Source organism: Triticum urartu, chromosome 5A, assembly GCF_056163025.1.
Source record: "Triticum urartu cultivar PI428250 chromosome 5A, HENAU_Tu73, whole genome shotgun sequence".
In the NCBI taxonomy this organism is placed as follows: Eukaryota; Viridiplantae; Streptophyta; class Magnoliopsida; order Poales; family Poaceae; genus Triticum; species Triticum urartu.
Genome location: NC_141877.1, coordinates 203,611,983 through 203,627,207, shown reverse-complemented (window position 1 = coordinate 203,627,207; position 15,225 = coordinate 203,611,983). Strand labels below are relative to the sequence as shown.

The 15,225-nt window shown below is 48.0% G+C and overlaps 1 protein-coding gene across 1 annotated transcript; it reads left to right on the top strand.

Annotated features, from left to right (window-relative positions):
- Positions 1 to 847: 847 nt before the first annotated feature.
- LOC147970793 (uncharacterized) lies at positions 848 to 14,067 on the top strand. The gene is made up of 2 exons (XM_087522804.1): positions 848 to 1,747; positions 13,837 to 14,067. The coding sequence occupies exons 1-2, from the start codon at positions 848 to 850 to the stop codon at positions 14,065 to 14,067; spliced, it is 1,131 nt and encodes a 376-aa protein (XP_087378930.1).
- Positions 14,068 to 15,225: the final 1,158 nt, after the last annotated feature.

Here is a 15,225-nt window from a genome sequence, read left to right as displayed (position 1 = left end):
GAGATCTTCTGCCAGGGATGGCAAGTGAGCCAGCCACTCGTTACCTACCTTATTGTAAGGAGGGTGATGACGAGAGCAGCGCACCAGCTCCACCCATGGACGAGGGGCTTCCCCTCCGTTTCCAGACCTACTTCAGCTTGTGTGCTGATAGTCTGGCACAGCACTTGGCCTCGGAGTCGATGGAGCTTCGGAGGGAACTCCATGAGACCAAGGAACTCCTCCGCCTAGCTCAGACAAAGGCGGACAGGATCAAGAAGGATGGTGCACCCCCTGGACAGCCCGTTGTTGCCTATCGAGGCGGGCGACCCCCACAGGCTACGCATGCCAAGGGATCATCTCAGCCACGCCATATGACGGTGAAGGAATATCGCAACCTCTTCATGGTGCCACCGGCGAAGCAGCGCCGTGTTCAGCTCCTCCACTCCCCCATTCCCTCAAGTGACAAAGATACTGATACAGATGAAGATGAGGAGGAAGACCCAGAGGAGCCGGACTACGCGACCGAGCATTCCACCACTTAGACATTGTTCGGGACTAGGATGGGCCAGTCCGCAACCTTGAAGGTAGGATAGGTCGTGTACCCCTTGTGCGAAGTCGAGTCCATGTAATGGTTCAAATGAAACCATGTTGTGTTATGTTTGCTTTCAACTTGTTTTGATGGAAGACGTGCTTTCCTTCGGGAACTTGTAAACGACTACATCACCCATTTGGTCTTAATGCATGAGTTTGGCTCTTCTGGCCCTTGCTTAACTTAAAATTGTGTCACGCCCACCCCCTCACTAGGCATTCCATCTATACTGCTTTCCCTCATCTTTCCCAATCATGAGACCTTGACCGCTCCAACAGGATGCCTGTTGTAACACGTACTGGTGCCTCTACTCAGCAGCAAGAAGCCAGAGCAGGAGCTAGTCGGGACCAAACCCAAGGGCAGGCTCCACCACCGCCACCACCTCCAAACATGGACATGGCTCAGCTTCTCCAAGCCTTCCGAGAGGAATGCCAAGCCAACACTGCAGCCCTCCAGATGATTGCCCAGGCTGTCAACCGCCAGCCGGCGGGGAACGGCAATGGACGTTCCATGTTGGCAGAGTTCAAGAAGCATGCACCACCCTCCTTCATCGAGACTGCTGAACCCCTGGATGCAGATGACTGGGTCCGCACCATTGAGGATCTGTTGGAACTAGTCGGCTGCACTGAAGACCGTGAGAGGGTGGCATATGCTGCCCACTGTCTCGGGGGAACTGCCAGAGCTTGGTGGGATGGATTCAAGGTCATGCATGCTGGGCAAAAAATCACTTGGAATGACTTCAAGACAGAATTCCGCAAGGCCCATATTCCTTCCGGAATCATGGCAATCAAGAAGCATGAGTTTCGAGCCCTGAAGCAAGGAAGTAGCACTGTCAAGGAGTACATGCAGAAATTCAGTGTTCTATCTAGGTATGCTCCTAAGGATGTCAGCACTGATGCTGCCAAAAGAGAGCGCTTCATGGAAGGCCTTAACCAGACTCTGCAGTACTCGCTTGTTGTGTGTGACTGCCCAACCTTTCCTAATCTGGTTAACAAGGCACTCATGCTTGAGGACAAGCGACGTGCTTTGGATGATACCCATAAGCGCAAGATGATCAGCAAGGGTAGCTCCAGCAAGCAGAAAACTCGCCCGTGGCAGCCAGCCCCGGTCAAGCCAACCTATCAACAGCCAAGAGCCCCTGCACCCCGCACCAACTATCAGCCTCAACAGTATGCCAATGTAACGCCCCGAGACCGATGTGCCAGGTGTCGTCCAGTTATTCGCTGTTGTCGCGTTGTCATTGCTTGCGTGTCATGCATTGCATATCATGTCATCATGTGCATTTCATTTGCATACGTGTTCGTCTCATGCATCCGAGCATTTTCCCCGTTGTCAGTTTTGCATTCCGGCGCTTCGTTCTCCTCCGGTGGTCATTCCTACCTTCCTTTCGTGTGTGGGGGTTAAACATTTCCGGATTGGACCGAGACTTGTCATGCGGCCTTGGTTTACTACCGGTAGACCGCCTGTCAAGTTTCATACCATTTGGACTTCGTTTGATGCTCCAACGGTTAACCGAGGGACCGAAAAGGCCTCGTGTGTGTTGCAGCCCAACACCCTTCCAAAGTGGCCCAAAACCCATCTAAACCTCCTCCATCATCTCGGTCGTTCGATCACGATCGCGTGGCCGAAAACCGCACCTCGTTTGGACTCTCCTAGCTCCCTCTACCTATAAATATGTGCACCCCGTTCTTTTTCGCGGACGAAACCCTAGCCTCTTCTCCACCACGCCGCCGGACACGTCCGGGCGGAGCCGGACATGTCCACCGCCGCACTACCACCTCACCCGGACCAATCCGGAGTCGCCATGTCATCGCCGCCGCCGCCCTCGCCCACTCACATCGCGCCACCTGTCGCCGCCACTTCCCACCGCCGCCGCGGCCCGCGGAGCCCATCCGGGGCCCGCGCGGGCCCATCTCGCCGCCGCCGCCGCCCCGTGGTAGCCCGCGCCCGCAACCTCGCCGGATCTTCGCGCCGCCCTCACGACCGTCGCCGGCGACCAACCCCGGCGACCGGAGCTCGCTGCCGCCGGTTTTTCTCCCTCCGCCGCCCGCGCTAGAGGTCGCCGGAGCCGCGCCCCCATCTCCGGCAACGGCCGCCTCCCGCCTCTGCCTCTCCGCCGCAGGAGCTCGCCGCTCCGCCGCATCACCCTCCGGCGCCGCCATGCATCACCGGAGTTCGCCCCGCCGCCTCGTCCTTCGAACCGCCGCCCGCCGGCAGCCTTCCTCCGCCGCCCCGCGCCGGGATCCGGCCGGATCCGGCGAGATCCGGCCCGGATCCGCCATCTTCGGCAAGTTCCATCTCTCTCCCCGCCATCTCCGGCGAGAACCGCGCCGGCGAACCTTGGATTCCATGAAGTTGACTTTTCACAGAGGTATAATTTCACTAAGAAGGTAGGGTCATGCACAATGTTCATGTTGCCCATGTTCATCGTGCCGTAACTTTGCATCTGTAGATCCGTTTTGGGCTTATAGCATATCGAAATGTTCGTCTCAGAGATCAAATCATTTCATCTCATTGCATCATTTTCATTTGAGTTCATCTTGATGACCTAAATGCTGTTGGAAGAGTTCTAGTTGAGATAATTGTTAGATCTGCTGCTCCATTTAGATATTTGTCATTTTTGCCATGGTTATTGTGTGCATGATATGCCCATGAGCCCTAGATGTGTTTTGTTATATGTCTTGCCATCTATCCAGAGGTGCAACCCATGTATTTTTGTGATGTGTGTGGTGACTAGCACAAGCTTGCAAAGTGGTGCACTTGTTAATGCTGATTTCAGGGACTTAGCATTTCCACTAAGTCCTTGGTCTGTTTATCTCATTATGGCATATGTTCATGTTGTTTCCTAGTGATCCGTGCCTCTTTTGAGTATGATCAGTAAGGATGTTTTGTTAATCTTGTAGTGCTCTATCCATCCATGTCTTTGTTTGCATTTATGGAGAAACCTAGCTTGAGTCAATCGAGCTCTACTTTTGCTATTTCGTGAATCGGGGCAGATTGTCTACTTGTTAGCGATTTTGCCGAGGATGTTGTAGTTGAGCTGTGCATGCTATGTTATTGTTCTTGCCATGTCTAGCTTGTATTTTGTGTATTCTTGATGGGTGTATGCTTAGATTGCCATGACTTGCTCTGTAGTGAGTGCATCGAGCTCGTAAACATGCCTACTTGATATCTGATTTGCATTCTCCAGTTTTTCACCAAGTCTGTGATGTGATTATGTTTTTGCCATGTTCACATGCTTGCAATTGTATTTTCTGATCCCTTTTGGCTCAAGGTCACTAAGGGACTTTTGTTAATCTCTTTGAGTAGCTCCATGCCATGCTTTACTTTGCCATGTTCAGTTCCGGTAGCATCTAGTTTTCATGCTCCAAATTGTGCTACCTGATCCGAAATTCCAGACAAGTGTTAATTTCACTAAGTCTGAGATCTGTTTACCGTTTGCACTTTTGCCATGCTTGTTTGAACCTGTTAATGGATGGATTGGCCGTAGCTCAGTGTTCATCTTTTGTTAAGCATCTTGAGTGGATCCCTGCCATGTAATTTGTTGCCATGTTTGGGTGTTGTAGCTTGTTCATCTTGTTGCATTTAGTTGACTACTTGTTGTAAATCGCAGACCGGTGTCATATTTGAATTGCTTGCCATTTCCAAACCGTAACTCCGATTCCGGTGATCTTTATATCGTTTTCAAGCGATTTAATCTCACCTTTCCAGTGGCACACTTTTATTTCCAAGTTGAGGCTAGGTTCTTTCATTCCCTTGCAAATCATGCATACGCATCGCATACCGCATCCCGCATATCATACCATGTTCATGTGTTGGTTGTTTACTATGTTGTGTGCTTCTTTCTGGTGGTTGATTCTTTGGGTTGGTTCCGGTAACGTCGCGTTTGTGAGGATTCGTTCGACTACGTTCGTTTGTATTCTTCATGGACTCGTTCTTCCTTGCGGGATTTCAGGTAAGATGATCATACCCTCGAAATCACTTCTATCTTTGCTTGCTTAGTTGCTCGCTCTTTTGCTATGCCCGTGCTGCGATACCTACCACTTGCTTATCGTGCCTCCCATATTGTTGAACCAAGCCTCTAACCCACCTTATCCTAGCAAACCGTTGACTGGCTATGTTACCGATTTGCTCAGCCCCTCTTATAGCGTTGTTAGTTGCAGGTGAAGATTGAAGTTTTGTTCCTCGTTGGAACATGGAGATGTTGTTCCTTGTTGGAACATGTTTACTTGTTGGGATATCACAATATATCTTATTTAATTAATGCATCTATATACTTGGTAAAGGGTGGAAGGCTCGGCCTTATGCCTGGTGTTTTATTCCACTCTTACCGCCCTAGTTTCCGTCATATCGGTGTTATGTTCCCGGATTTTGCGTTCCTTACGCGGTTGGGTTATAATGGGAACCCCCTGATAGTTCACTTTGAATAAAACTCCTCCAGCAAGGCCCAACCTTGGTTTTACCATTCGCCACCTAGCCTTTTTCCCTTGGGAGTCACGCATCCCGAGGGTCATCTTTATTTTAACCCCCCTCCATGCCAGTGCTTGTCTAAGTGTTGGTCCGAAATGGGCAGCCTGCGGGGCCACCCCGGGGAAACTTGAGGGCTGGTTTTACTCGTAGCTTGACCTATCCGGTGTTGCCCTGAGAACGAGATATGTGCAACTCCCATCAGGATGTCGGCGCATCGGGCGGCTTTGCTGGACTTGTTTTACCATTGTCGAGGATGTCTTGAAGAACCGGGATACCGAGTCTGATCGGAATGTCTCGGGAGGAGGTCTATTCCTTCGTTGACCGTGAGAGCTTGTGATGGGCTAAGTTGGGACACCCCTGCAGGGATTTAAACTTTCGAAAGCCGTGCCCGCGGTTATGGGCAGATGGGAATTTGTTAATGTCCGGTTGTAGAAAACCTGAAGTTGACCTTAATTAAAATGCATCAACCGCGTGTGTAACCGTGATGGTCCCTTTCCGGCGGAGTCCAGGAATGAACACGGTGTTGGAGTTATGCTTGGCGTAGGTTGTTTTAGGATCACTTCTTGATCATACTTTCTCGAACGTGCTTTGCCTTCTCTTCTCGCTCACTTTTGCGGATATGTTAGCCACCATATATGCTAGTCGCTTGCTGTAGCTCCACCTCATACCTTTTACCTTACCCATAAGCTTAAATAGCCTTGATCGCGAGGGTGCGAGATTACTGAGTCCCCATGACTCATAGATACTTCCAAAACCAACTTGCAGGTGCCGATGAGACCGTGCAGATGACGCAACCAAGCTCGGGAGGAGCTCGATGAAGATCTTGTCCTTTGTGTTGTTCCGTTCTAGTTGATCAGTAGTGGAGCCCAGTTGGGGTTGATCGGGGACCGTGTCGCATTTGGGGTTCTTCTTTTATTTTGGTTCCGTAGTCGGACCTTGTTTGTATCTGGTTGATGTAATGCTTTATTCATGTAATTGTGTGAAGTGGCGATTGTAAGCAAACTATGTATCTTTTCCCTTATGTATTACATGGGTTGTGTGAAGATTACCTCACTTGCGACATTGCTTTCAATGTGGTTATGCCTCTAAGTTGTGCTTCGACATGTGGGAGATATAGCCGCATCGAGGGCGTTACAAGTTGGTATCAGAGCCTTCCCCGACCTTAGGAGCCCCCCATTGCTTGATCGTTTTTAGCAGCCGTTGTTGAGTCTAGAAAAATGTTTTGAGTCATTAGGAATTATATATCGGAGAGTTTAGGAATTCTTTTTACTTCCCAGTCTCCTCCTCGCTCTGGTAAGGCATCCTGACGTAGAGTTTTGACTCTTCTCTTCTCAAATTTCACTAATTTGTTTTTAGGATCACGCGGGTATCTTGGAATCGTTCCGATGGTTTTGTGACGAGAACATTGTCTTGGTGCCTCCTATTAGGGGTTTTGTGGCAGTGTCCCGGGGAGTTGAGCTCCGAGGTGTTGTCGTCACAATTTTATCGTTGCAGTTCTGGAATACCTGAGTTTAGTACGCCGACATCGAAAAACTCTTTTATGCAGTTCGTTGGTGAGATAACCTCGATGCCACCCAGTAATGGGGCGGGAGTTCGGGAGTATTGCCATAACTTGTATAACGGATGCTTTTCGAAGGTTGAGGTAGACGATTTCCGAAGGTTTCTTGGTTATGTGTTGAAGGATGGATACAACTGGATGTAGGAATTGCTAGATTTGGGTGAGATATTATGCTTCCCCTGTATCCCCAACACCTAATTGCATAACCGGAAAGGTTTGGGAGTTTCATAGGTGGGAATTCAAGTAGCTCTTAGGATATCTTTCCGACGGATATATGATATGAAATTGGGGTTCGACGTCTAGTGGTCCGCCTATTCACGGTCGGTTTTACAGTGGTGTCGTTGTGTCTTAAAGAGTCCTTGGCTATGCCGACTCGGGGACGCTTCGTATGTCATGTGCATTGCCTTGTACATGATGGTGATGTACGATCGAGCCCGTGTAGGCCCCACCACGAAAACTTCGGACGAAATCTCTATCATATGTTTGTTCCGGCTTATTTTGCAAGCCAATCCTTGTTTTGTTTTGAGATGTGGTATTCGAGTTGCCTCGAAGTCAAATGTTGATTCCATACCTTCCCCAAATGGTGTTCTCATATTCCTATGTGAATACTAATCCTTCTCGATCATCAAGTTTGTCATGTCAATCCTTTTCAACCGGTGTGCTTCTCTTCTAGTGGATCCGACCATTTCGACTTCCGCAAGATCAATTATCAGTTTTTTTTTCTCAACGGTGCTTGTTCCATCCATCTCAAAGTTGCCTTTGTTTTTACCTCCTACCCACCCTTTTTCTTCAAGGACTCATATATCTCAATCAAGTATCATTTTATTCTTGTGAAGTCTCTCTTTTCCTTTTCCGTCAAACCGGTGATTCTCACGAAGAGTATAACGGAGCCTCAAGTTCGTCATTCTTCATTCCTTTCATCTACGGTGGATTAAATTCAAGTTTTCTGTGTTGATCATATTCTTTCCTTGTTTCAAATGCCTTCTCATGCCGGTGCACCTTATATTCAGTCATTTCTCGCTATTCAATTGTTCCGCAGTGCTCAATATATCTCAGAAGGCTCATCTTTTCATTCAAGATCAGTTGAACCTATTTCGAGGTTCTTATCTCATTCTAGCCATTTAAATCTTACCGGTGCTTTCTCTCTTTTAAATCGTTCCACGGTGTATCTTTCGAGTGGGCCCTAACCCACAGGTCTTTTTCCAGGATCTTACCTGACTCTTCTTATTTTCCCGGAGCTTCTCAATTATTTTCAAAGTTTGACGTAAGAATGAGTTATCATCAGTCAAATGTCTTCTCCAAGATCTGTCAAATTCTTTTCATCGTTGGCTCAACCTCTTCACGGTTGATTCTTTCGGAGTATCTCAACAATTCACGGTGGTGTTTCTCGTCGTAATTCTCAGATTATGAAGACCGAAGACGAATTTTCTCTCAATCTTGCTCCATTCTCTTCAAGATTCGTGGTTCTAGCTTGTTGCCATCCTCTCATAATTGTTTTTGATTGTGAGAATTCTTTTCACCTATCCGGAGCAATTCAAGAGTCTTTTCAGTTTGATTATCCGGAGCCCATCATCTGAGATTTATTCATTCTCGGCTTTCAGCTATGGTTCTCCAAAATCTTACCAGTGCTTCGTTCAAGTAATCTATAATCAGTTCATGATCCCTTCGTTCTCTTGTCTCTAAATTCTCTCAAGCATCTTCATTCATTTGCTAATTCTTCCCGGTGTTTCGTTATCTTCTCTTCGTTCATTTTCAATTCTTATGGTGGTTCGTTCAAGATTTGTCTTCTTATCAATTTATTCGTTCTTCCAAATTCCTACCGGTGGTTCGGGGAAGACATTCTCAAGTTTATGTTATATCTCTCTTAATCTTGTCTACGAGAATAAGTAATATGTCGAATCCATTGTTTGTCATCAATTTAATTGATGAAGGACGAGCATAATATAATTCTCATTCTTGTTTCATCGAGTTTGTTCAATTCCTGTTTTTCCGGAGTGGTTCATCATACTTATTCTGTGTTTCAAGTGCTCATCTTTCTTTCCCGGAGTTCCAAGTTCTCTCAATTATTTCATCGCAAGATCCATTTAAATCATTGCAAGGCTTCAACCTTATTCTTTTCATCCTCCATTTTGATTGATCATTTCTTTTATTTCCGGAGTTCTCATGAAAGTTTTACATGATGGTTCATCAAGGATTTATATTCCTTCTCGAAGTGTTCATCAAGATTCTTTTCTAAGGAACTCAAGCTTTCTTCATATTGTAATCCGGAGTGCATTTCTGTCTACCGTATCATTGGAGGTGGTATTATGTCATTCTTGATAATTTGAGTTCATGTTTTCATGATTCACATGTTGTCAAGATTGGGATATTTTAAATCCATCAATCTCGTCATGGGAGCTATCTTGGATTATATTTCACCTTAAGCCTTCCCTAAGGTTTGTTGCTATGATGGTGCTTATAAAGGATCCAAGTTCTTCATTTATCTTTTCCGGTGCGATATACTTTCTCGTCAATTTGTTCATATCAATCCAATTCTTTTCCCGTGAGTGGTAGGTTGTCACCTCATAATTTGAGTTGTATTCCATAAGACCATATCAAGCTTATTCTTTTCGTTGTTGGTTTTCCAACAACTCCGTTCTAGCATTTGTGGTAACCGTGCTCTCTCAAGATCTTGTTTCCCTATCGGTGTGTTTTCAATTTTGTTCATCTCCGTTGTATTCTTTTCTCGTATTTGCTTAACCTCTTCAAGGTTCGTAGTTTCACTCGTTTGTCAATGAAGCAACTTAGTTTTACCTCTTCTTTTTCTCTTCCGTTGTCCCTCCGGTGTCATTCTAGATCTCGGGACGAGATCCTCTCGTAGTGGTGGAGTGTTGTAACGCCCCGAGACCGATGTGCCAGGTGTCGTCCAGTTATTCGTTGTTGTCGCGTTGTCATTGCTTGCGTGTCATGCATTGCATATCATGTCATCATGTGCATTTCATTTGCATACGTGTTCGTCTCATGCATCCGAGCATTTTCCCCGTTGTCAGTTTTGCATTCCGGCGCTTCATTCTCCTCCGGTGGTCATTTCTACCTTCCTTTCGTGTGTGGGGGTTAAACATTTCCGGATTGGACTGAGACTTGTCATGCGGCCTTGGTTTACTACCAGTAGAACGCCTGTCAAGTTTCGTACCATTTGGACTTCATTTGATGCTCCAACGGTTAACCGAGGGACCAAAAAGGCCTCGTGTGTGTTGCAGCCCAACACCCTTACAAAGTGGCCCAAAACCCACCTAACCCTCCTCCATCATCTCGGCCGTTCGATCACGATCGCGTGGCCGAAAACCGCACCTCGTTTGGACTCTCCTAGCTCCCTCTACCTATAAATATGTGCACCCCGTTCTTTTTCGCGGACGAAACCCTAGCCTCTTCTCCACCGCGCCGCCGGACATGTCCGGGCGGAGCCGGACATGTCCATCGCCGCACTGCCACCTCACCCGGACCAATTCGGAGTTGCCACATCATCGATGCCGCCGTCCTCGCCCACTCACATCGCGCCACCTGTCGCCGCCACTTCCCACCGCCGCCGCGGCCCGCGGAGCCCATCCGGGGCCCGCGCGGGCCCATCTCGCCGCCGCCGCCGCCCCGCGGGAGCCCGCGCCCGCAACCTCGCCGGATCTTCGTGCCGCGCTCACGACCGTCGTCGGCGACCAACCCCGGCGACCGGAGCTCGCTGCCGCCGCTTTTTCTCCCTCCGCCGCCTGCGCCAGAGGTCGCCGGAGCCGCGCCCCCATCTCCGGCAACGGCCGCCTCCCGCCTCTGCCTCTCCGCCGCAGGAGCTCGCCGCTCCGCCGCGTCACCCTCCGGCGCCACCATGCATCACCGGAGTTCGCCCCGCCGCCTCGTCCTTCGAACCGCCGCCCGCCGGCAGCCTTCCTCCGCCGCCCCGCGTCGGGATCCGGCCGGATCCGGCGAGATCCGGCCCGGATCCGCCATCTCCGGCGAGTTCCATCTCTCTCCCCGCCATCTCCGGCGAGAACCGCGCCGGCGAACCTCGGATTCCGTGAAGTTGACTTTTCATCATGCCGTACCTTTGCATCCATAGATCCGTTTTGGGCTTATAGCATATCGAAATGTACGTCTCAGAGAGGACATCATTTCATATCATTGCATCATTTTCATTTGTGTTCATCTTGATGATCGAAATGCTGTTGGAAGAGTGCTAGTTGAGATAATTGTCAGATCTGCTGCTCCATTTAGATATTTGTCATTTTTGCCATGGTTATTGTGTGCATGATATGCCCATGAGCCCTACATGTGTTTTGTTATATGTTTTTCCATATATCCAGAGGTGCAACCCATGTATTTTTGTGATGTGTGTGGTGACTAGCACAAGCTTGCAAAGTGGTGCACTTGTTAATGCTGATTTCAGGGACTTAGCATTTCCACTAAGTCCTTGGTCTGTTTATCTCATTATGGCATATGTTCATGTTGTTTCCTAGTGATCCGTGCCTCTTTTGAGGATGATCAGTAAGGATGTTTTTTTAATATTGTAGTGCTCTATCCATCCATGTCTTTGTTTGCATTTATGGAGCACCCTAGCTTGAGTCAATCGAGCTCTACTTTTGCTATTTCGTGAATCTGGGTAGATTGTCTACTTGTTAGCGATTTTGCCGAGGATGTTGTAGTTGATCCGTGCATGCTATGTTATTGTTCTTGCCATATCTAGCTTGTACTTTGTGTATTCTTGATGGGTGTATTCTTAGATTGCCATGACTTGCTCTATACTGAGTGCATCGAGCTCGTAAACATGTCTACTTGATATCTGATTTGCATGCTCCAGTTTTTCACTAAGTCTGTGATCTGATTATGGTTTTGCCATGTTCACATGCTTGCAATTGTATTTTCTGATCCCTTTTGGCTCAAGGTCACTAAGGGACTTTTGTTAAGCTCTTTGGGTATCTCCATGCCATGCTTTACTTTGCCATGTTCAGTTCCTATAGCATCTAGTTTTCATGCTCCAAAGTGTGCTACTGATCCGAAATTCCAGACAAGTGTTAATTTCACTAAGTCTGAGATCTGTTTCCGTTTGCACTTTTGCCATGCTTGTTTGAACCTGTTAATGGATGGATTGGCCGTAGCTCAGTGTTCATCTTTTGTTAATCATCTTGAGTGGACCCCTGCCATGTATTTTGTTGCCATGTTTGGGTGCTGTAGCTTGTTCATCTTGTTGCATTTAGTTGACTACTTGCTGTAAATCGCAGACCGGTGTCATATTTGAATTGCTTGCCATTTCCAAACCGTAACTCCGATTCTGGTGATCTTTATATCGTTTTCAAGCGATTCATCTTACCTTTCCAGTGGCACACTTGGATTTCCATGTTGAGGCCAGGTTCTTTCATTCCCTTGCAAATCATGCATACGCATCGCATACCGCATCCCGCATATCATACCATGTTCATGTGTTGGTTGTTTACTATGTTGTGTGCTTCTTTCCGGTGGTTGCTTCTTCGGGTTGGTTCCGGTAACGTTGCGTTTGTGAGGATTCGTTCGACTACGTCCGTTTGTCTTCTTCATGGACTCGTTCTTCTTCCTTGCGGGATTTCAGGCAAGATGATCATACCCTCGAAATCACTTCTATCTTTGCTTGCTTAGTTGCTCGCTCTTTTGCTATGCCTGTGCTGTGATACCTACCACTTGCTTATCATGCCTCCCATATTGTTGAACCAAGCCTCTAACCCACCTTGTCCTAGCAAACCGTTGATTGGCAATGTTACCGCTTTGCTCAGCCCCTCTTATAGCGTTGTTAGTTGCAGGTGAAGATTGAAGTTTTGTTCCTCGTTGGAACATGGAGATATTGTTCCTTGTTGGAACATGTTTACTTGTTGGGATATCACAATATATATTATTTAATTAATGCATCTATATACTTGGTAAAGGGTGGAAGGCTCGGCCTTATGCTTGGTGTTTTCTTCCACTCTTGCCGCCCTAGTTTCCTTCATATCGGTGTTATGTTCCCGGATTTTGCGTTCCTTACGCGGTTGGGTTATAATGGGAACCCCCTGACAGTTCGCTTTGAATAAAACTCCTCCAGCAAGGCCCAACCTTGGTTTTACCATTCGCCACCTATCCTTTTTCCCTTGGGAGTCGCGCATCCCGAGGGTCATCTTTATTTTAAACCCCCCCCGGGCCAGTGCTTGTCTAAGTGTTGGTCCGAAATGGGCAGCCTGCGGGGCCACCTCGGGGAAACTTGAGGGCTTGTTTTACTCGTAGCTTGACCTATCCGGTGTTGATCGGATAACGATATATGTGCAGCTCCCATCAGGATGTCGGCGCATCGGGCGGCTTTGCTGGACTTGTTTTACCATTGTCGAGGATGTCTTGAAGAACCGGGATACCGAGTCTGATCGGAATGTCTCGGGAGGAGGTCTATTCCTTCGTTGACCGTGAGAGCTTGTGATGGGCTAAGTTGGGACACCCCTGCAGGGATTTGAACTTTCGAAATATGTGCCCGCGGTTATGGGCAGATGGGAATTTGTTAATGTCCGGTTGTAGAAAACCTGAAGTTGACCTTAATCAAAATGCATCAACCGCGTGTGTAACCGTAATGGTCCCTTTCCGGCGGAGTCCGGGAAGTGAACACGGTGTTGGAGTTATGCTTGGCGTAGGTTGTTTTAGGATCACTTCTTGATCATACTTTCTCGAACGTGCTTTGCCTTGTCTTCTCGCTCTCTTTTGCGGGTATGTTAGCCACCATATATGCTAGTCGCTTGCTGCAGCTCCACCTCATACCTTTTACCTTACCCATAAGCTTAAATAGTCTTGATCGCGAGGGTGCGAGATTGCTGAGTCCCCGTGACTCACAGATACTTCCAAAACCAGCTTGCAGGTGCCGATGAGACCGTGCAGATGATGCAACCAAGCTCAGGAGGAGCTCGATGAAGATCTTGTCCTTTGTGTTGTTCCGTTCTAGTTGATCAGTAGTGGAGCCCAGTTGGGGTTGATCGGGGACCGTGTCGCATTTGGGGTTCTTCTTTTATTTTGGTTCCGTAGTCGGACCTTTTTTGTATCTGGTTGATGTAATGCTTTATTCATGTAATTGTGTGAAGTGGCGATTGTAAGCCAACTATGTATCTTTTCCCTTATGTATTACATGGGTTGTGTGAAGATTACCTCACTTGCGACATTGCTTTCAATGCGGTTATGCCTCTAAGTCGTGCTTCGACACGTGGGAGATATAGTCGCATCGAGGGCGTTACAGCCAACCCTAGGCCAACCTTCAACAACCCCAATAACAATGCCAGCGAGGGCAGCAACCCCAATCAAGTCACTTGCTTCGGATGTGGTCAGGCAGGACACTACTCCAAGTATTGCCCCAACAAGAAGCCCGACGCCCCGCGCCCCAATGCGCAGAACCCAGGGCAAGGCCGTGGAATGCCACCAAGGAACCAAGCTCCTCGCAACCCGCCCAACAATGGCAAGGGTCGTGTGAATCATGTCACTGCAGAAGAAGCCCAGGAAGACCCGGACGTCGTGCTGGGTACGTTCCTTGTCAACTCAGCACCTGCAACTGTCTTGTTTGATTCTGGAGCCACGCATTCATTTGTCACCCATGAGTTTGCATTAAAGAGTGGCATGACCCCTACACCCCTGAATAACCATATGGTGGTACAAACCCCCGGAGCAGAGATGAGAGCCAAGATAGGATGTAAAGGAGTTGGGATTGTCATTAATGGGGTAGACTTCCTAGCAGACCTTATCGTCTTAAGATCACAAGGCTTGGATGTGATCTTAGGAATGAATTGGCTCATCAAGCACCAAGGCTTGTTAGATTGCGCCAACCGGACCGTCACTGTAACCAATGACCAAGGAGTCGAAGTTAAATTTGCCTCCAACCGCTCCTCTGCTCAAGCCAACCAAGTCAACTGTCTGACTGAAGTCGGATTGGAGCAAGTGCCGGTGGTATGCGAATACCCCGATGTCTTTCCTGATGAGCTACCGGGAATGCCTCCAGACCGAGACATTGAGTTCATCATCGAGCTCATACCCGGAGCTGGACCCATCTATAAGAAGCCTTATAGAATGGTATCGGAAGAGTTAGCAGAGTTGAAGAAGCAACTGGAAGAGCAGTTGAGGAAGGGATTTATCCGCCCTAGTGCCTCCCCTTGGGGATCACCTGTTCTGTTTGTGGCAAAGAAGGTCGGTACCATCCGCTTATGCATTGACTACCGCTCCCTCAATGAAGTTACAATCAAGAACAAGTATCCACTTCCCAAGATTGAAGATCTGTTTGATCAACTCAATGGGGCCAAGGTGTTCTCCAAGATTGACCTCAGATCTGGGTACTACCAGCTGAAAATCAGACCCCAAGATATTCCGAAGATGGCATTTGTAACCAGATATGGCCCATATGAGTGCACAGTCATGTCCTTTGGATTGACCAATGCCCCAGCTTACTTCATGTATCTCATGAATAAGGTCTTCATGGAATATTTGGACAAGTTTGTCGTTGTCTTCATTGATGACATTCTTGTCTTCTCGAAGACGGAAGAAGAGCACTAGCAACACTTGAGGATGGTCCTAGACAAGCTTCGAGAGCACCTACTGTATGCCAAGTTCAACAAGTGCGAATTTTGGCTGCGTGAAGTTA